The sequence below is a fragment of the Pleurodeles waltl genome, chromosome 6 (assembly GCF_031143425.1).
Source record: "Pleurodeles waltl isolate 20211129_DDA chromosome 6, aPleWal1.hap1.20221129, whole genome shotgun sequence".
Taxonomy (NCBI): Eukaryota; Metazoa; Chordata; class Amphibia; order Caudata; family Salamandridae; genus Pleurodeles; species Pleurodeles waltl.
In genome coordinates this window covers 70,107,407-70,130,611 of record NC_090445.1, presented here as the reverse complement: position 1 = coordinate 70,130,611, position 23,205 = coordinate 70,107,407, and the positions used below count along the sequence as shown (strand labels likewise).

The 23,205-nt window shown below is 45.6% G+C and overlaps 1 protein-coding gene across 1 annotated transcript in view; it reads left to right on the top strand.

Annotated features, from left to right (window-relative positions):
* The window catches only part of LOC138301481 (butyrophilin subfamily 1 member A1-like), a 57,316-nt gene extending 34,371 nt beyond the window's left edge, over positions 1 to 22,945 (top strand). The window contains exons 7-9 of the mRNA XM_069241992.1: positions 12,233 to 12,253; positions 16,818 to 16,844; positions 20,181 to 22,945. Coding sequence (XP_069098093.1) covers positions 12,233 to 12,253; positions 16,818 to 16,844; positions 20,181 to 20,698 — 566 coding nt within the window. The 3' untranslated portion in view covers positions 20,699 to 22,945. The remainder of the gene's footprint in view (positions 1 to 12,232; positions 12,254 to 16,817; positions 16,845 to 20,180) is intronic.
* The last annotated feature ends 260 nt before the right edge of the window (positions 22,946 to 23,205 follow it).

The following is a 23,205-nucleotide window of genomic DNA, read 5'->3' as shown; positions in this document are numbered from 1 at the left end:
AGGAGGGGGGGACATGATGAATGTGGAAAGCTGCTCACTTCCTGCAGATTGAGGTGAGGTAGCAAAACTCATACTGTAGATGGGGAGTGCAGGATTGAGCTTGATGTCATGAGAATTGGCCTGATAATGTCTGCTTGTTGAAAACTGGGCACGGTGCAAGGTTGTAAAACTGAAGCATGGTCATTTCGGGGGGTACATGTTACTATGCATGAACGCTAGTGACTGAATCAGTGTAGAGATGAGGATGGGTGCAAACTGCTACCCATTCTGGTGTTGGGATGATCATTTAAATTTGATGGCTCAAGGGAGGAGCTGGAGCACAGTGAATACCAGACAAGGTGCAGAGCAGAGGTGGTTGGTGGTGAGGGACCCAACCCCTGGTATTTTAGGTCAGGACTTACTTTAACAAAATAGACATATTTAAAGAAATTACAGTATATTACCTTTGTGTAAACAATTTTATTAATCATTATTGAAAAATGTATTGAACCATTGTTGGTTTATGAGTGCACGAAATATCTAGGTAAATAACAGTTCAGTATTGGACTCTCTTCTTTATTTGCATAATACAAAATCTAATTTCTGTAATAAGGACCATGTCTGCATGGTTAATGAACTTGGATTAATTATATAACTGTAAGGAAATGCCTCCTTGGCATGGTTGCCCCCTGACTTTTTGCCTTTGCTGATGCTATGTTTACAATTGAAAGTGTGCTGAGGCCTGCTAACCAGGCCCCAGCACCAGTGTTCTTTCCCTAACCTGTACTTTTGTATCCACAATTGGCAGACCCTGGCATCCAGATAAGTCCCTTGTAACTGGTACTTCTAGTACCAAGGGCCCTGATGCCAAGGAAGGTCTCTAAGGGCTGCAGCATGTCTTATGCCACCCTGGAGACCTCTCACTCAGCACAGACACACTGCTTACCAGCTTGTGTGTGCTAGTGAGAACAAAACGAGTAAGTCGACATGGCACTCCCCTCAGGGTGCCATGCCAGCCTCTCACTGCCTATGCAGTATAGGTAAGACACCCCTCTAGCAGGCCTTACAGCCCTAAGGCAGGGTGCACTATACCATAGGTGAGGGTACCAGTGCATGAGCATGGTACCCCTACAGTGTCTAAACAAAACCTTAGACATTGTAAGTGCAGGGTAGCCATAAGAGTATATGGTCTGGGAGTCTGTCAAACACGAACTCCACAGCACCATAATGGCTACACTGAAAACTGGGAAGTTTGGTATCAAACTTCTCAGCACAATAAATGCACACTGATGCCAGTGTACATTTTATTGTAAAATACACCACAGAGGGCACCTTAGAGGTGCCCCCTGAAACTTAACCAACTATCTGTGTAAGCTGACTGGTTCCAGCAGCCTGCCACACTAGAGACATGTTGCTGGCCCCATGGGGAGAGTGCCTTTGTCACTCTGAGGCCAGTAACAAAGCCTGCACTGGGTGGAGATGCTAACACCTCCCCCAGGCAGGAGCTGTAACACCTGGCGGTGAGCCTCAAAGGCTCACCCCTTTGTCACAGCCCAGCAGGGCACTCCAGCTTAGTGGAGTTGCCCGCCCCCTCCGGCCACGGCCCCCACTTTTGGCGGCAAGGCTGGAGGGAACAAAGAAAGCAACAAGGAGGAGTCACTGGCCAGTCAGGACAGCCCCTAAGGTGTCCTGAGCTGAAGTGACTCTAACTTTTAGAAATCCTCCATCTTGCAGATGGAGGATTCCCCCAATAGGGTTAGGATTGTGACCCCATCCCCTTGGGAGGAGGCACAAAGAGGGTGTACCCACCCTCAGGGCTAGTAGCCATTGGCTACTAACCCCCCAGACCTAAACACGCCCTTAAATTTAGTATTTAAGGGCTACCCTGAACCCTAGAAAAGTAGATTCCTGCAACTACAAGAAGAAGGACTGCCTAGCTGAAAACCCCTGCAGAGGAAGACCAGAAGACACCAACTGCCTTGGCTCCAGAAACTCACCGGCCTGTCTCCTGCCTTCCAAAGAACTCTGCTCCAGCGACGCCTTCCAAAGGGACCAGCGACCTCGACATCCTCTGAGGACTGCCCCTGCTTCGAAAAGACAAGAAACTCCCGAGGACAGCGGACCTGCTCCAAGAAAAGCTGCAACTTTGTTTCCAGCAGCTCTAAAGAACCCTGCAAGCTCCCCGCAAGAAGCGTGAGACTTGCAACACTGCACCCGGCGACCCCGACTCGGCTGGTGGCGATCCAACACCTCAGGAGGGACCCCAGGACTACTCTAAGACTGTGAGTACAAAAACCTGTCCCCCCTGAGCCCCCACAGCGCCGCCTGCAGAGGGAATCCCGAGGCTTCCCCTGACCGCGACTCTTTGAATCCTAAGTCCCGACACCTGGGAGAGACCCTGCACCCGCAGCCCCCAGGACCTGAAGGACCGGACTTTCACTGGAGGAGTGACCCCCAGGAGTCCCTCTCCCTTGACCAAGTGGAGGTTTCCCCGAGGAACCCCCCCCTTGCCTGCCTGCAGCGCTGAAGAGATCCCTAGATCTCCCATTGACTTCCATTACAAACCCAACGCTTGTTTCTACACTGCACCCGGCCGCCCCCGCGCCGCTGAGGGTGAAATTTCTGTGTGGACTTGTGTCCCCCCCGGTGTCCTACAAAACCCCCCTGGTCTGCCCTCCGAAGACGCGGGTACTTACCTGCAAGCAGACCGGAACCGGGGCACCCCCTTCTCTCCATTCTAGCCTATGCGTTTTGGGCACCACTTTGAACTCTGCACCTGACCGGCCCTGAGCTGCTGGTGTGGTGACTTTGGGGTTGCTCTGAACCCCCAACGGTGGGCTACCTTGGACCAAGAACTAAGCCCTGTAAGTGTCTTACTTACCTGGTTAACCTAACAAAAACTTACCTCCCCCAGGAACTGTGAAAATTGCACTAAGTGTCCACTTTTAAAACAGCTATTTGTCAATAACTTGAAAAGTATACATGCAATTTTTATGATTTAAAGTTCCTAAAGTACTTACCTGCAATACCTTTCAAATGAGATATTACATGTAGAATTTGAACCTGTGGTTCTTAAAATAAACTAAGAAAAGATATTTTTCTATACAAAACCTATTGGCTGGATTTGTCTCTGAGTGTGTGTACCTCATTTATTGTCTATGTGTATGTACAACAAATGCTTAACACTACTCCTTGGATAAGCCTACTGCTCGACCACACTACCACAAAATAGAGCATTAGTATTATCTCTTTTTACCACTATTTTACCTCTAAGGGGAACCCTTGGACTCTGTGCATGCTATTCCTTACTTTGAAATAGCACATACAGAGCCAACTTCCTACATTGGTGGATCAGCGGTGGGGTACAAGACTTTGCATTTGCTGGACTACTCAGCCAATACCTGATCACACGACAAATTCCAAAATTGTCATTAGAAATTGATTTTTGCAATTTGAAAAGTTTTCTAAATTCTTAAAAGACCTGCTAGGGCCTTGTGTTAGATCCTGTTTAGCATTTCTTTTAGAGTGTAAAAGTTTGAATTAGAACCTAGAACTAGTTGTAGATTCTTAAAAAGTATTCCAACTTTTAGAAGCAAAATGTCTAGCACAGATGTGACTGTGGTGGAACTCGACACCACACCTTACCTCCATCTTAAGATGAGGGAGCTAAGGTCACTCTGTAAAATAAAGAAAATAACAATGGGCCCCAAACCTACCAAAATACAGCTCCAGGAGCTTTTGGCAGAGTTTGAAAAGGCCAACCCCTCTGAGGGTGGCAACTCAGAGGAAGAGGATAGTGACTTGGAGGACAATTCCCCCCTACCAGTCCTATCTAGGGAGAACAGGGTCCCTCAAACCCTGACTCCAAAAATAATAGTCAGAGATGCTGGTTCCCTCACAGGAGAGACCAACACCTCTGAAATCACTGAGGATAGCCCCAGTGAAGAGGACATCCAGTTAGCCAGGATGGCCAAAAGATTGGCTTTGGAAAGACAGATCCTAGCCATAGAGAGGGAAAGACAAGAGATGGGCCTAGGACCCATCAATGGTGGCAGCAACATAAATAGGGTCAGAGATTCTCCTGACATGTTGAAAATCCCTAAAGGGATTGTAACTAAATATGAAGATGGTGATGACATCACCAAATGGTTCACAGCTTTTGAGAGGGCTTTTGTAACCAGAAAAGTGAACAGATCTCACTGGGGTGCTCTCCTTTGGGAAATGTTCACAGGAAAGTGTAGGGATAGACTCCTCACACTCTCTGGACAAGATGCAGAATCCTATGACCTCATGAAGGGTACCCTGATTGAGGGCTTTGGATTCTCCACTGAGGAGTACAGGATTAGGTTCAGGGGGGCTCAAAAATCCTCGAGCCAGACCTGGGTTGACTTTGTTGACTACTCAGTGAAAACACTAGATGGTTGGATTCAAGGCAGTGGTGTAAGTAATTATGATGGGCTGTACAATTTATTTGTGAAAGAACACCTGTTAAGTAATTGTTTCAATGATAAACTGCATCAGCATCTGGTAGACCTAGGACCAATTTCTCCCCAAGAATTGGGAAAGAAGGCGGACCATTGGGTCAAGACAAGGGTGTCCAAGACTTCAACAGGGGGTGACCAAAAGAAAGGGGTCACAAAGACTCCCCAGCAGAAGGGTGATGAGACAACCAAAACTAAAAATAGTAAAGAGTCTTCTACAGGCCCCCAAAAACCTGCACAGGAGGGTGGGCCCAGAGCCTCTTCACAAAACAATGGGTACAAGGGTAAAAACTTTGATCCCAAAAAGGCCTGGTGTCATAGCTGTAAACAGCATGGACACCAAACTGGAGACAAGGCCTGTCCCAAGAAAGGTTCCACTCCAAACTCCCATCCAGGTAACACTGGTATGGCTAGTCTCCAAGTGGGATCAACAGTGTGCCCAGAGCAAATCAGGGTCCACACTGAAGCTACTCTAGTTTCTGAGGGTGGGGTGGATTTAGCCACACTTGCTGTCTGGCCGCCTAACATGCAAAAATACAGACAGCAACTCTTAATTAATGGGACTAGAATAGAGGGCCTGAGGGATACAGGTGCCAGTGTCACCATGGTGACAGAGAAACTGGTTTCCCCTGGCCAATACCTGACTGGAAAAACTTACACAGTCACCAACGCTGACAATCAGAGAAAAGTACATCCCATGGCAATGGTTACTTTAGAATGGGGAGGGGTCAATGGCCTGAAACAGGTGGTGGTCTCCTCAAATATCCCAGTGGACTGTCTGCTTGGAAATGACCTGGAGTCCTCAGCATGGGCTGAGGTAGAACTAAAAACCCATGCAGCAATGCTGGGTATCCCTGAACTGGTGTGTGTGAAAACCAGAGCACAGTGCAAGGCACAGGGTGAACAAGTAGAGCTGGAGTCTGGAAGAATGGCCCAGCCTACCAAGAGAAAAGGAAAGTCAGTTGGGAAACCAACTGCAACACAGCAAAAGAAAGGGAACCTCTCTTCTCAGGAAGAAGTTCTGCCCTCTGAGGGAACTGAGCCTTTGGAGCTTGAACCTTATCAGGTTGAGCTCTTGGGCCCAGGGGGACCCTCAAGGGAAGAGCTGTGTAAGGGACAAGAAACCTGTCCCTCTCTTGAAGGCCTTAGGCAGCAAGCTGCTGAAGAGTCCAAAGGCAAGAAAAATGGAACACATAGGGTCTATTGGGAAGATGGGCTCCTGTACACTGAGGCCAGAGACCCCAAACCTGGTGCCACTAGGAGAGTGGTAGTGCCTCAGCTGTTCAGAGAGTTCATCCTAACATTGGCCCATGACATTCCCCTTGCTGGACATTTGGGACAAACCAAGACGTGGGAGAGGTTAGTCAACCACTTCTACTGGCCCAATATGTCCAACATGGTTAAGGAGTTTTGCCTCTCCTGCCCCACCTGTCAAGCCAGTGGTAAGACAGGTGGGCATCCAAAGGCCCCCCTCATTCCACTTCCTGTGGTGGGGGTGCCCTTTGAAAGAGTGGGTGTGGACATAGTTGGTCCACTAGAACCTCCCACAGCCTCAGGAAATATGTACATCCTGGTAGTAGTGGATCATGCTACCAGGTATCCTGAAGCTATTCCCCTTAGGTCGACTACTGCCCCTGCAGTAGCCAAGGCCCTCATTGGTATCTTTACCAGAGTGGGTTTCCCTAAGGAGGTGGTGTCTGACAGAGGTACCAACTTCATGTCAGCATACCTAAAGCACATGTGGAATGAGTGTGGAGTGACTTATAAATTCACTACACCCTACCATCCACAAACTAATGGCTTAGTTGAGAGATTCAACAAGACATTAAAAGGCATGATCATGGGGCTCCCAGAAAAACTCAAAAGGAGATGGGATGTCCTCCTGCCATGTCTGCTTTTCGCTTACAGGGAGGTACCACAGAAGGGAGTAGGATTCTCACCCTTTGAACTTCTGTTTGGTCATCCTGTAAGGGGACCACTTGCCCTTGTTAAAGAAGGCTGGGAGAGACCTCTCCATGAGCCTAAACAGGACATAGTGGACTATGTACTTGGCCTTCGCTCTAGAATGGCAGAGTACATGGAAAAGGCAACCAAAAACCTTGAGGCCAGCCAACAACTCCAGAAGTTTTGGTATGACCAAAAGGCTGCACTGGTTGAGTTCCAACCAGGGCAGAAAGTCTGGGTTCTGGAGCCTGTGGCTCCCAGGGCACTCCAGGACAAATGGAGTGGCCCTTACCCAGTACTAGAGAGGAAGAGTCAGGTCACCTACTTGGTGGACCTGGGCACAAGCAGGAGCCCCAAGAGGGTGATCCATGTAAACCGCCTTAAGCTCTTCCACGACAGGGCTGATGTCAATCTGTTGATGGTAACAGATGAGGATCAGGAGGCAGAGAGTGAACCTCTCCCTGATCTTCTGTCATCAGACCCAAAAGATGGCACAGTAGATGGAGTGATCTACTCAGACACCCTCTCTGGCCAACAGCAAGCTGATTGTAGGAGAGTCCTACAACAGTTTCCTGAACTCTTCTCCTTAACCCCTGGTCAGACACACCTGTGTACCCATGATGTGGACACAGGAGACAGCATGCCTGTCAAGAACAAAATCTTTAGACAATCTGACCATGTTAAGGAAAGCATCAAGGTGGAAGTCCACAAGATGCTGGAATTGGGAGTAATTGAGCGCTCTGACAGCCCCTGGGCTAGCCCAGTGGTCTTAGTCCCCAAACCTCACACCAAAGATGGAAAGAAAGAGATGAGGTTTTGTGTGGACTACAGAGGGCTCAATTCTGTCACCAAGACAGATGCCCATCCAATTCCAAGAGCTGATGAGCTCATTGATAAATTAGGTGCTGCCAAATTTCTCAGTACCTTTGACTTGACAGCAGGGTACTGGCAAATAAAAATGGCACCTGGAGCAAAAGAAAAGACAGCATTCTCCACACCTGATGGGCATTATCAGTTTACTGTTATGCCCTTTGGTTTAAAGAATGCCCCTGCCACCTTCCAAAGGTTGGTGAATCAAGTCCTTGCTGGCTTGGAGTCCTTTAGCACAGCTTATCTTGATGATATTGCTGTCTTTAGCTCCACCTGGCAGGATCACCTGGTCCACCTGAGGAAGGTTTTGAAGGCTCTGCAATCTGCAGGTCTCTCTATCAAGGCATCCAAATGCCAGATAGGGCAGGGAACTGTGGTTTACTTGGGCCACCTTGTAGGTGGAGGCCAAGTTCAGCCACTCCAACCCAAGATCCAGACTATTCTGGACTGGGTAGCTCCAAAAACCCAGACTCAAGTCAGGGCATTCCTTGGCTTGACTGGGTATTACAGGAGGTTTGTGAAGGGATATGGATCCATTGTGACAGCCCTCACTGAACTCACCTCCAAGAAAATGCCCAAGAAAGTAAACTGGACTGTGGAATGCCAACAGGCCTTTGACACCCTGAAACAGGCAATGTGCTCAGCACCAGTTCTAAAAGCTCCAGATTATTCTAAGCAGTTCATTGTGCAGACTGATGCCTCTGAACATGGGATAGGGGCAGTTTTGTCCCAAACAAATGATGATGGCCTTGACCAGCCTGTTGCTTTCATTAGCAGGAGGTTACTCCCCAGGGAGCAGCGTTGGAGTGCCATTGAGAGGGAGGCCTTTGCTGTGGTTTGGTCCCTGAAGAAGCTGAGACCATACCTCTTTGGGACTCACTTCCTAGTTCAAACTGACCACAGACCTCTCAAATGGCTGATGCAAATGAAAGGTGAAAATCCTAAACTGTTGAGGTGGTCCATCTCCCTACAGGGAATGGACTTTATAGTGGAACACAGACCTGGGACTGCCCATGCCAATGCAGATGGCCTTTCCAGGTTCTTCCACTTAGAAAATGAAGACTCTCTTGGGAAAGGTTAGTCTCATCCTCTTTCGTTTGGGGGGGGGTTGTGTAAGGAAATGCCTCCTTGGCATGGTTGCCCCCTGACTTTTTGCCTTTGCTGATGCTATGTTTACAATTGAAAGTGTGCTGAGGCCTGCTAACCAGGCCCCAGCACCAGTGTTCTTTCCCTAACCTGTACTTTTGTATCCACAATTGGCAGACCCTGGCATCCAGATAAGTCCCTTGTAACTGGTACTTCTAGTACCAAGGGCCCTGATGCCAAGGAAGGTCTCTAAGGGCTGCAGCATGTCTTATGCCACCCTGGAGACCTCTCACTCAGCACAGACACACTGCTTACCAGCTTGTGTGTGCTAGTGAGAACAAAACGAGTAAGTCGACATGGCACTCCCCTCAGGGTGCCATGCCAGCCTCTCACTGCCTATGCAGTATAGGTAAGACACCCCTCTAGCAGGCCTTACAGCCCTAAGGCAGGGTGCACTATACCATAGGTGAGGGTACCAGTGCATGAGCATGGTACCCCTACAGTGTCTAAACAAAACCTTAGACATTGTAAGTGCAGGGTAGCCATAAGAGTATATGGTCTGGGAGTCTGTCAAACACGAACTCCACAGCACCATAATGGCTACACTGAAAACTGGGAAGTTTGGTATCAAACTTCTCAGCACAATAAATGCACACTGATGCCAGTGTACATTTTATTGTAAAATACACCACAGAGGGCACCTTAGAGGTGCCCCCTGAAACTTAACCAACTATCTGTGTAAGCTGACTGGTTCCAGCAGCCTGCCACACTAGAGACATGTTGCTGGCCCCATGGGGAGAGTGCCTTTGTCACTCTGAGGCCAGTAACAAAGCCTGCACTGGGTGGAGATGCTAACACCTCCCCCAGGCAGGAGCTGTAACACCTGGCGGTGAGCCTCAAAGGCTCACCCCTTTGTCACAGCCCAGCAGGGCACTCCAGCTTAGTGGAGTTGCCCGCCCCCTCCGGCCACGGCCCCCACTTTTGGCGGCAAGGCTGGAGGGAACAAAGAAAGCAACAAGGAGGAGTCACTGGCCAGTCAGGACAGCCCCTAAGGTGTCCTGAGCTGAAGTGACTCTAACTTTTAGAAATCCTCCATCTTGCAAATGGAGGATTCCCCCAATAGGGTTAGGATTGTGACCCCATCCCCTTGGGAGGAGGCACAAAGAGGGTGTACCCACCCTCAGGGCTAGTAGCCATTGGCTACTAACCCCCCAGACCTAAACACGCCCTTAAATTTAGTATTTAAGGGCTACCCTGAACCCTAGAAAAGTAGATTCCTGCAACTACAAGAAGAAGGACTGCCTAGCTGAAAACCCCTGCAGAGGAAGACCAGAAGACACCAACTGCCTTGGCTCCAGAAACTCACCGGCCTGTCTCCTGCCTTCCAAAGAACTCTGCTCCAGCGACGCCTTCCAAAGGGACCAGCGACCTCGACATCCTCTGAGGACTGCCCCTGCTTCGAAAAGACAAGAAACTCCCGAGGACAGCGGACCTGCTCCAAGAAAAGCTGCAACTTTGTTTCCAGCAGCTCTAAAGAACCCTGCAAGCTCCCCGCAAGAAGCGTGAGACTTGCAACACTGCACCCGGCGACCCCGACTCGGCTGGTGGCGATCCAACACCTCAGGAGGGACCCCAGGACTACTCTAAGACTGTGAGTACAAAAACCTGTCCCCCCTGAGCCCCCACAGCGCCGCCTGCAGAGGGAATCCCGAGGCTTCCCCTGACCGCGACTCTTTGAATCCTAAGTCCCGACACCTGGGAGAGACCCTGCACCCGCAGCCCCCAGGACCTGAAGGACCGGACTTTCACTGGAGGAGTGACCCCCAGGAGTCCCTCTCCCTTGACCAAGTGGAGGTTTCCCCGAGGAACCCCCCCCTTGCCTGCCTGCAGCGCTGAAGAGATCCCTAGATCTCCCATTGACTTCCATTACAAACCCGACGCTTGTTTCTACACTGCACCCGGCCGCCCCCGCGCCGCTGAGGGTGAAATTTCTGTGTGGACTTGTGTCCCCCCCGGTGTCCTACAAAACCCCCCTGGTCTGCCCTCCGAAGACGCGGGTACTTACCTGCAAGCAGACCGGAACCGGGGCACCCCCTTCTCTCCATTCTAGCCTATGCGTTTTGGGCACCACTTTGAACTCTGCACCTGACCGGCCCTGAGCTGCTGGTGTGGTGACTTTGGGGTTGCTCTGAACCCCCAACGGTGGGCTACCTTGGACCAAGAACTAAGCCCTGTAAGTGTCTTACTTACCTGGTTAACCTAACAAAAACTTACCTCCCCCAGGAACTGTGAAAATTGCACTAAGTGTCCACTTTTAAAACAGCTATTTGTCAATAACTTGAAAAGTATACATGCAATTTTTATGATTTAAAGTTCCTAAAGTACTTACCTGCAATACCTTTCAAATGAGATATTACATGTAGAATTTGAACCTGTGGTTCTTAAAATAAACTAAGAAAAGATATTTTTCTATACAAAACCTATTGGCTGGATTTGTCTCTGAGTGTGTGTACCTCATTTATTGTCTATGTGTATGTACAACAAATGCTTAACACTACTCCTTGGATAAGCCTACTGCTCGACCACACTACCACAAAATAGAGCATTAGTATTATCTCTTTTTACCACTATTTTACCTCTAAGGGGAACCCTTGGACTCTGTGCATGCTATTCCTTACTTTGAAATAGCACATACAGAGCCAACTTCCTACAATAACAAACTCCACTTTCATTCATCCTTAAAGGCACTGGTTTGGATAATTCCCTACTCAGTGTCATCTGCCAATACCCCTCCTACATAGGGTAAAGGCAAGAGTGTGACATGGTTGGGTCACACCCATTCATCTTTAATGTCTTATCAGAATTCCATTCTCACATCTCCCTGGGACACAAGCTTACATATTGGAGGTGGAAAGCCATTTTGTCTCTTGTATTCAGGCTCCTTTTCTTCTTGTGCCACATGCCACATGCTTGCTTGAAATAATGATAATATCCCTGCAACTATAAACTTACTTATATTTTAGATAGGCAAACAATATATTTTTGCCCTCTGAACTAGGGACCCTGGGCCGGTAACTCTGGTAGGTGGGTTGGTTGATCATAAACATAGATAGATAGATAGATAGATAGATAGATAGATAGATAGATAGATAGATAGATAGATAGATAGATAGATAGATAGATAGATAGATAGCTATATAGATAGATAGATAGATAGATAGATAGATAGATAGATAGATAGATAGATAGATAGATAGATAGATAGATAGATAGATAGATAGATAGATAGACAGCTAGTAAATGTCAAACTAATTACATTTATTTACCATGATTTCTAATGAGAGTGTGTTGCAGTCCCACTGGATATGTAATGTTTGGATTATTCTAAGGCTGGGCAGGAGTACTTTGGAGCCTGTTTTGACACGTTTAGGATTATAGCAACTTTAGAAGTGTCGTTTTAGAATAGCAATGACCTTACTGTTTTGTGGGTGTGTGTTCCTATTGCCATGTCTCTCCCTAAATTATTCTTTAAATGTCCTTAAACCTCTCCCATTTAGTAAAAGCTAATCCCCACACCCCCTCACTTCCCCTCCTTCTCCCACAGTTACTATTAAAACATATTAATAAATATAACTACATGTGCATAAAACTGTACACAGACAAGATAGGAGAGACAGAGGCGGATATTTGGCCATAGGTGTGGGAACTGTATTTGGTAGTGCATAATTAGTACCTCAGTAGTACTGACCTAGGTACTATGAAACACAATTTGTGAATTGGCAACACAATATTTTTTTACTTCTGCCCTGTTTCTCTTATATATATAGAAAATGCAAAACTCAATGACACATATTACATTTTTCTGTTTTCAGGAGTACTTACGGCAGAAGTCGGTGAGTTTTTAAAAATATTAATAAATTAGTAAATGTACTGCTCATAAAAACTGTTGCAGTAACTCGGGACATATTCTTTTTAAAAAATGTTAAAGAGTTCCATTATTTCTTTAAAGTATCCTGCATAGAGAAAAATGGACAACAGCGGACAAACTAATCCATTAGGAGCTGACTGTGTAAATACGAATAGTACACTTTTACTAGGTAGTATAGCATCTCGTCTGTCAGCTTGGCATATTACCAACTAACAGAAATAATTTTTGCAGATACTAAAATATGTTAGCAGACATCAAAACATGTTACCTTCTGTAATGACTTATTTGTACTTTACATAACATGTTATAAGCTACCGTACTCATTGAAGTAGCCTTACCCACAGGGTGAAGCTAGTACATTTACACTGCAGGCACACCAGTACACCAGAGTGAATTTTTACTTTTTTTGAACTACATATTTCTGTACTGTTATATTTCTCATGGTGAGTATGACTTCTATCATAGCTACTGTGGGTCACTGACAGTATCAAATTTATCACATATACATACGTGAGCTCTAATACTTGGCAGAGTGATGACTTTCTGATATTGGTCCTGAAGAATTCTTTGTAAGGTCACAAGCCAGGCAGAAACATGTTTACCCTTCTCTAATAGGCTGAAGCTCACTCCCCTCTCAATTTTAATCTATACTCCTGGGGCACCAGAATAAAAGTAGGTGTTCCTCCCATCAACAGGTAGTTTTATCTTTCCCTTACACTCACCTTGCATGCTACATACCTCGTCCATACCATTGACTCTCATATATCATCTATCACCAAAAACACTTGAAAGAGCTCATCCCTTACTCAAGGGTGTTGTAGCCCACAACAGGAACCATTGGTCCTGGTGTGAGGACAAACCTGATGATGAAACCTGCCACCTACAAGTGGGTGAGGTTTAATGTTCTGAAGTAAGGGAGTTGCCAACAGTCCATTGACTCCCTTTTCCGAGATTGATCTCAGGTGATTATTCTCACAGACAGTAACTCTTTTTTGCTATAAATTGTATTTCTGGGAGCTGTGCACAATTGCAGATTTGATCAGAGGCCATATAGTTAGTCGGTAGGAGTTAGAAATGGGGTCTCTAGTTGGCAGAGGTATACACCATGTCCAAGTAGGGACCACAATCCTAGACATGGTAAGTCACACACAATCCAAAATATCCTGTTCCCACCCTCTCGCAGCTTGGCACGGAGCAGTTAGGCTTAACTTAGAAGGCAATGTGTATAGTATTTGTGCAATAAATCATACAGTAACACAGGGAAAACACCACAGAAATACACCACACAGGTTTAGAAAAATACATGATATTTGTCTTGTTAAATTAAGGTCAAAACGCTAAAGATTCAATAAGCACAAGTTGAGGTATCACTTTTGCAAGGTTAAAAAGAGTCTTAAATCTTAGAAATCAACATTTGTCTCTTGTTTGCACAAAGTACCTGGTTTGTGTCAAAAATAACATGCACGGAGACTGCAGAGGAGGAGATGCGTGGAGAAATAGGGTGTGTGTCGGAATTTCTGACGTGGCACCGATGATGCGTCATTTCTTTCCACTCTGCAAGGGGCTTTGCATCAGTTTCCGGCATGCAGTCTTAGTTTCTCACTGCGTTACGGGGATCTTTTTGACACCCAGGGACGATGTGGGGAAAATCCTGGGGGTGCGGGAAGAAGTAACAGGTGTTGCGTCGATCCGGTAGGCGATGCCTCAAATTTTCTGTTGCATAGCAGGTGCTGTGTTGATTCTTCACTCAGGAAGTTAGGCTGCGTTGTTCCTGTTCGGCTGTGCGTCAATCCGGTAGGCTGTGCATCAAATTTCCGGCCACAAGGCAGGCGCTGCATATATTCTTCACTCAGAAAGTCAGGCTGCGTTGTTCCGGCTCGGCTGTGCAGCGATTTCTCTGTCGTAAAATGGCTGTGCCTCATTTCTGGCAGGCTGTGCGTCAGTTTTCGGCGCACAAGAGTTTCTTGAAGAGATTAAGTCTTTTTGGCCCTGAGACTTCAGAAAACAGGTGGCCAGCTCAATCCAAGCCCTTGGAGAGCACTTCTCAGCAAAGTCAGAGGGCAGCAAGGCAACAGCAGGGCAGCAGTCCTTGTCAGCAAAGCAGTCCAGATGAGTCCTTTGGGCAGCTAGGCAGTTCCTCTTGATAGGGTTGCAGGTTCAGGTCCAGATGTGTCTGAGTTGGTAGGGTCCGTGACCCATTTTATATACCCAAAAATGCCTTTGAAGTAGGGGAGACTTCAAAGAGAGGTTTTGAAGTGCACAAGGTCCCCTTTCAGTACAGGCCTGTCTGCCAGGGTCCCAGTAGGGGGTTTGGCAATCCATTGTGTGAGGGCAGGCCACTAGCCTTTGAACTGTAATTGTCAGGCCCTCCACCCTTCCAGCCCAGGAAGACCCATTCGGTATGCAAACGAGTGCTGGTGTGACTGAGTAGCCTGTGTTTGTGGTTGTCTGGGTGAAATGCACAAGGGAGCTGTCAACCAGCGCAGCCCAGACATTGATTGGAGACAGGCTTTAAGGCACAAATGGATTTTAAGTGCAGAGAAATGCTCACGTTCTAAAAGTGGCAGTTATAAAATAGTAATATAAAATCCAACCTCACCAATAAGCAGGATTTTCTATTACCATTCTGGCTTTACTAAATATGACCTGGTTACCCATTTCTGATCAGAATCTACCACTCAAACAGTATATGAGGGTAGCCCTAATGCTGTCCTATGAAAAGAGCAGGCCTCATAGTAGTAGAAAACGATTTTAGGAGTTTTCCACTACCAGGACATATAAAACACGCATCTACATGCCCTGCTTTGTATCTTCATAGCACCCTGCCATATGGGTTACCTAGGGCCTACCTTAGGGGTTACCTATATGTAAAAAAGGGGAGTTCAAGGCTTGCCAAGTACTGTTAAATGCCAAGTCGAAGTGGCAATGAAACTGCACACACAGGCCCTGCAAATGCAGGCCTGAGACATGGTTGAGGGGCTACTTATGTGGGTGGCACAACCAGTGCTGCAGGCCTTCTAGTAGCATTCAATCTAAAGATCCTGGGTACATGTAGTGCACTTTACTAGGGACTTACAAGTAAATTAAATAAGCCAATTGGGAATGAACCAATGTTACCATGTTTAAGGGAGAGAGCATATGCACTTTAGCACTGGTTAGCAGTGGTAAAGTGTGCAAAGTCCTAACACCACCGAAAATAGTGTCATAAAAGTGGAGGGAGGGAGGGAGGCAGGCAAAAAGTTGGGGGATGACCACCCTAGGGCTATCAGGTCTAACTGCAGGGAAGTTGATATGACAGGGGTTATTGAATTTTTCATATCATTCTCTTAAAGAAACATTTACTTTAATTTGATTGCACTGTACATCTCTCACTACCTCCCTGTTGTCACCTGTTATTGTAGGTGGACATCAGAATTATCTGGAGACTTGCTTTTAAGCCTGGCTGATGGCAGCACCTCTCTGGGTGAAACAGGCACGTCAGCAAGCTATTACTTGTACTGCCATGATGAAATTCGCAACCAACCTTCATTGTTCGGCCCAGGATCCCCTGCCTTTGAAAATTAGGGCTACCCGCAGCCGAAGCCTATTAGTGGGGTGAGGATTAGGCATGGGTGAAAATGCTGCCTATGGGCACTTCTAAATATGCATCTGTGTTTAGTCATGGGAGACATTTGGCCTCTGTTTAGTAATATATATTTCCAGCATGAATATATTTGATAAAACGTTTGGAAATGCAGGTTTGTGCAAGCGCCAGCTTCACAGTACTGTCTGGATTTGCTACAGTCTCATTACCAGAAATGCTAAAATAGAAGTGTGAGACACAATCCCTCCTCATGCAGCCTCTGGTGCTTTCTGAAAAAGGTATCCAGGTGATAAAAGACCAAACAAAATCATTCACATGGTGGCAGCATTGGGTGAAGTCTGGGCTGCTCGCAAAATGGTGTATTTTGGTTAATATTTTCTCAACCAATGGCCTCTTTGGGTGGCGTTTTACCTCTCCAAAAAGGGAACTGTCAGCGGGGGAGGGGCATTGTAAAGAGAGGGATGGTAAGTGGAGGGTACGGTATAGAAGAGGCTTTGCCAGGGAAAGTACCTACACCGCACGTTGGTACATTTACCCATCAGTGACTGATACTGTGAAACTACCACAGTGGGGCATTTGTCTGCAGATCACCTGTAGTGTATAGAGAAGTCTGTACGAATACCCGCGATATTCTTTGTGTGTGTGGGGGGAGGGGGAAGGTAGGGGGGCGGATTCGATCTTAGAGGGAAATTCTTTTGTGGGTGATGGGGTTTTGTATGCAGCAAACGTTGTAGTCTGGCTTCTATCTACAGGAAAACCTCTGATAAGGGCCAGTGTGTTGGCAGGACCACTCTAGGCAGAAGTCTACTTACAGAAACCACAATAGTGGTTAAAGAACAGATATAAATCAATTGAAATCACTATGTGAATATGAAACCTTCTCTAATAAAAGAAAAGGTACTTCATCAAATCTACTAATTTCTCTACTTGTTTGCTTTATTTTCAGATCTCAGAAGAACTATTATGAACCCTGGTAAATAACACCCATTATCAAATATAAAATGTATGTCATTGTGTTCAAATGAATTCCACCTCCATCGCAGCATAGAGCTTCAGAACTAAAATACGTTTTTGCTACATTCTTGCTGTGATGTTAACATTCAGTTTTTCACTTATCAGGGATCAGATTATGTTTCTTATCCAAAAATATTTGTAGGTATCTTTTATGTCCCATGTTTTATATAGTGCCAGTTTGTCACCTTCCGGCCACTGGGCAGGGCTTGAACAGAATGGTGTTACTGATCAATAATGTTTTCTCCAGAGCCCAACACCTCCTTAAATTCAATAATATTGTTTGTTTTTCTTATGTGGCAAAGTTTTCTTGGGTTGACTGTGATTACATTCTTGGTACAAGTACTTAGTGATGCACCAGCATGCATGCACTTATTACTATTTAGGACCAGCATGTAAGACATGTCCAATGTCTAGGAAATTGCTTTACCATGGAATCCCCATCCTGCACATGGAAGAAGGTAAGAGGTTCCCAGATATTGACTGCTGTAGTAAATATACTGTAATAGTTGATCAGAGTGCTGCACTGAATGGTCCACAGATACTATGGGATAGCATAAGCTGTTCATTTCACATAAGGGTGTCCTCTTGTGATGACCCCGGACTTACTCCACCATGATGGTGATTCACCACGCATGTTCTACTCCTCACCTCCCAGGGAAAAATGGTTGCCAGTCTGAGGTGCGGGAACCCCAAACTTGGAGTTTTATTTGAGTCAAAACTCTCCTTTGCCCAACAAGTGCAAACGGTAATGGAAAGTGAGCCCGTTCAACCATACAGCCTATCCCTAGTACCTCCCTTATTGGGCATCTTCCACTGTATCCTGTTTATCCATATCATCTTATTCTCCTGACTATACAGTCTACCTCAGGGCACTCCAGCAGCTCATGTCCAAGCTACAGGCTGGACAGAACATAGCCAGTAGGATCATCTTTAATTTTAAGAAATATGAGCATCACTCCAAAGCACATTCCTCCCTCCCTGAATTGATAAAGTCAAAATGAACACTTTAAAAGCCAGTTTGAATACACCACCAAGCACCTAACTACTTACTCAACCTCTTTCTATTCTTTAAATCTCACACAAACCATTGCTCCGCCAATGACCAGATGCTCACCATCTCCAAATGACACTGAAACAAACTTGGTACAAAACAAATTCTGTTAGCAGCAAATAGTGTTCTTGAATAAGTTACCCATGCCTTGCAGAGGTGTCTTCAAACTCAACAGCTTCATGCAGCACTGATAAAAAATACTTCTTAATCGTGCATACTGGCTTGGCTGAATGACTGTTGACATAACTTGCCTCTGTGCTTCTTCCTATTTTTTCTCCCTCTGCACATAGCTACTTTGTACGTCCATCTCCTTGAGCTTTAGCAAACCAAGAAAAGGCACCCAGTGACGAAAAGGCTATCATGCCGTGAACATTTAATGAACATTTGTTCAGGGGTTATGGATTTATATGCTCAGAAAAATGTCCTATGGGAATTTCCATTTTATTAACATGTGTGAAAATTACGTGGGACTCTTATTTTAAAATTTGATCCATTTGACCAATCTTTAGGCAATGTGGCACACTCTCAGATGCCCTAGTACATTTTGTTTCCCACTATTGTGGTGCACAATAGATTTTATTTGCTGATTAGATCCTATGGTCACGTGCGTTTGGTAGTAGCTGATATGGACGTCTACTGTTGTGACTCCAAGATTCAACACACAGTGGCATGGCTGTATTGGAATCACAAGATACGTAACAAAGTGGAATGAATGCGGTTAGATGCCACGTGCAGGTGATCGCAGACCACATGCTACTTAGGGTGGCAATGGCTTCCATTTCTGTGTTTTGATGCCTTCTTGGGGATCCAGTCAACAGTGGTTTCTCAGGACTATCCATCCTGCAACCATGACTGTTTCCTTGTAGTGTTTGTTCATTCCCTGCATAGTGACATATCTTTTTAGGACTGACTTGAGGGTGCCTGCTTGATGTATTGTTACAATTTCTTTGAAATATATATGGAGTGAGATTTGACTCCCTACAGAGTAGAATTGTTCTCTCACTTCATGCTGTTGATTATTTGGTGTATCATTCTACCTTCTAGGAAGTGCTATCAATGGAATGCACAAGACACCATTTTACATCTGAAAATTATATTCATTAGCCACGCTGTTTGTCATGTTCAATGTTTTAATCCGCTATAAGCGCTCTACACAGAAAGAAGTACTTTTTACTGCTTTGCTCCCCAGCTCTGGCAAGGTCAAAGGGAAGGCTTGTTAAACAGCATTTGTTTTATGCAACTCGAATAAACAGCATTTATGACTACCTGTATTTGTAAAGAATATAGCTTGTTACTTTGCATGGCTTAACATCGAAGTCATTACTTTGGGGAAAGTACATCAAAACAGGGATTGCCCTCACTTCGCATCACTGAAGGTAACATTACTTTAGGAATATATTTGAATATCAACACATACCATTTACAAGCATTGGCTCATGAAAGCCAGATCTATTGACTTTGACAAAGTTTGCTGTACTTAGCCTTGTGTAGCTCCTACTCTTGTGTTGGCTGTTGTTCCGCACGTACCCACTGACATGTTTTTCTGTTGTGTGTCCGTTCGATCTAATGAGTACTCTTGGATAAACCTTGTGTGGTGGGGGCTTGCTCGTGTCCTGGTCGATGCTTGTTGGATTTGTGTTACAATTGGCGTTGATAGAGATGATGCTAGTGATGACTGCTTTAGCTGAGGTTGAGTGTTTGTGATGATTTTGAGTGATTTTGTGGCTGGCATTTGTTGTTCCCTTTCTTGCTTTGTAAACGGAGGGTGTGTTCTGTCTCCAGTTAGTGCTGTGAAGTCATTGTCCTTTGGCATGAAAGGTGTAAGAAAATGCTATTTTCAGATAATTCCACCAGTGACAGTTTTTATCTTGGTAGGAGTTTGGGTGAAGGTGGGTCAACTCTGCTCATGTTGGGTTTTGGGTCGTGTTTGGGATTCCTAAAATAACCCTATGTAACTGCACTTTATCTGTGTGGACATCCTGAACTCAACAATACCATAAACAGAAATGGAATGACAATGATTTTTGGTTAGTAAGAAGACACAGAATCTTCTGTGCCTGTTGGCCCATGTGAATGCCGGATGAAAAGATTTTGATTAAAATGTTGCTGAAGACATAGTTACAAAAAATAATTGCATGCACTGCAAAAGTCTTGGACACTTAGCAATTTGAATATTGAAAAATTAGGGTCTGCAAGAAAAAAAAAAAAAACCTTACTCTTCTCTTGGATCCCTTTCTTTTTTAGACTATGTATTGCTAGATGAAAGGACAGCGAACCCCAGCCTCAGCATCACGCCGGACAGAAGATGTGTGAGGCATGCAGATGGCCAGCAAAGACTAGAGGACAGCTCAGCGCGCTTTGACACCGAGACCTGTGTGTTGGGGGTGCAGAGATTCACTCAAGGGAGGCACTACTGGAAGGTTGACGTGGGCGATGGTCGCGAATGGGCCGTGGGTGTTTGCAAAGACTCTGTACGAAAGAGTGGAGCCTACCAGTTCTCCCCCCAGGAGGGAATCTGGTCATTGGCACTATTTGTGGATAGTTATGTGGTTCTAGACTCTAAAGAGATTACTCTGTCCCAGCCTGGTGAACTTCGACAGATAGGGGTGTACCTCCAGTGTGAAGCTGGAGAGCTGTCCTTCTACAACGCAGACAGCATGGAACTTGTTCACACATTTTCCAAGTGCTTCTTCAATGGAGAGACAATTAGGCCCTTTTTCTGGCTTGGAAATACAGGGATAGAAATATCAATGTGCCACTGACCGTCGGGCATCTCACTGTTATCAAAACTCACATAAGTCACAGTTTTGCCAATGAACAGTGGCCCTGTATCCGTGAGTGATGATGGATTGATATATCCTTGACACGCCACTTAAGTTACCTCAGGCTACCGAACAACTCAATCAACCACATCAAACAAACCCAGAAGCACTTAGCATAGTTGTTGAAACAGCCATGTGTTCATTGTCTTCTAGTACACAATGTTGGCATACAAGAGTACCATTCCAAATGGTGAAGGAAATGCAGTGGTGGGTGTCCCCTTTAGAAATTGGGGGGGCACATAATTACTTACAACCCCTTAAAATTAAAAAATATGTACTTGTCTTGAAGATCTTCTGCAGCACATGTTCAGCTGCAAACACACCCTAAGTTCCTCCTGCCTCGCGCTGCTTGCTAGACTAGCATCGAGCCATTCCAAGTACTGCTGTCTTGTCTTGCTGCTTGCAATACTAAACAGCATAACAGCAGTGCTGGGAATGACTGGAGCAGACAAACACAGCGTTCCATCGGTCACCTACGGCACTGTGCTTCTGCTTCCCAGCTAGCTTTCAGCTGTTGATTGAAGAAGCCTGAACTGCGCATGTCAGTCTGGTCTCAGTGAAAATACTGGCCAATCATGAGACACAGACACATGCTGTGATATCTCTAGTAGGAGTGGGCTGAACTCGAGTTTCACTCTGTGGAATTTCACAGAGTTACACAAAAACTCTGGGAGTTTCTGCGGAGTTCCGCCAACAGGCAGAAAATATGCATGTTGCACTGCTCGCGCCGGAATTTAGCACCAGTACCGCATGCAGCCTTGAAAAAACAGGACAAACGGCACAATGTGGTGCACAAGAGCATGCAGCCAATCAAGTTGATTTCCCTGCTGCTTGAGTAGAAAATGTACTTGAGCAGCTGCAGATCGCCTCAAGAAGCAGCCCTCTGACTGCGACTGCCCATGTCAGAAAATGGTGCTGTGGGGGTGCCAAATCTCACTTGTATTTCTGGAGCCTTGCGGAGAAAAAAATGTCACCACACAGCAAATTTCCCCAGAACTCCATGTTACAAGAGTAACGGTGAGTCACCAAATTCTGCCAATTCCACGGGTAGAATGAAACATTCCGCCTACCCCTAATCTCTAGCAAGACAGCTTCTTTATTCTTCTCAGGTGTATAGAGATTTAGCAGCAGTCAGTGGTACGTGGCAGTCTGAGCTGCAGACTGTATGCCGATCACGCTCAGGAGGCTGGGGTTCCAACCAGCTATGATGAGCACCAAAACCTATGGTAGTTTGTGTACACTGAAGACTTTTTTCAATTTACTGACTAAAGCACAAAATATCCCGTCTCATTACAAACCTGTAAAGTATTTCACATTTTTTCCAAATTATGAAAGCACGTTTGTTTTTATTTTTTTTATGTATAAAAAGCAGAACAAATGTGACCTACTGGCTATGTAGGACTCCTGACTAAGCATTATGTGACTCTGACAAACTACCTCATTTTTCTGTGCCATAAAATTGTGCTATGTACATTAAGGGTAATTTACTATCATTATGTTGTTCAGTTCTTTGCCAGTCTCCTCCACCACTGATCATGAACATATGATTTAATGTACGGGCTTCTAAATATGTATGTAATTACATTTATATAGCACAGACTTAGCTAGCAAGCATTGGAGTGCTGTTCACGGTGGAGGTCAAAAGTGCTAGGGGAAAGATATTGAGGGTTGGACATAGTAGGAACTGTGCAATATGGAGGAGAGAGCAGTTAAAGAAGAAAGGGAGTGGGTAGAGCTGCCAGAGCTGGAGAGGAAGGGGCAATGGTATTGGTTCGTCACATTCAAGACTGGCTCTCATCCAATTGTGTGGTAGTTGGAGGTGATATTACAACAAGGCATTGCTTGAAGACTACACCTGGAGCTTTGGATTCCTACTCTGACAGTGTTATACATCCAGTGGAATGGCATTAAAAGGCCAGTCCTCTGGTCTTCTACCTGCACTTCCTGTGTTGTACTCCCGCGATGATGCTGCTTGTTACTGGATTAAGTGTGAGTGCTTTGTTCACAGGTAGATACACAGACAAATGCTGTTTCATCAAATTCTCCGGTTTAAAAAAAATCTGTGCAATCAAAGATGTTTACATATTTCTGTATTTCTATGTTTCCGGGCACGCTGTACATTTCAAGAAATTGTTACTGTAGGAATTGCATCCTCTGAAATTCTGCTTTTACATTATATTATTTCACATGCTATTGTGGACTTTTGTCTTATTTCCTTGTGTTACCTCAGATGAGGTAATATTTTAAAGAAGCTCTATGTCCCGATTCTGAGCAATACCACAGGGTTCCAGGAAGACGAAGGTTAAGTGGTTACAACACTGTATGACACCCTAATGTCTTCTCACGCACACTCTCTGAAGAACAGGGAGGACATATGAACTAAAGGGGAAGGTGCCAAATAATACTGCTCCTAGTGCGGAGTAGCGAATACACCCAGAGCTTGAGTC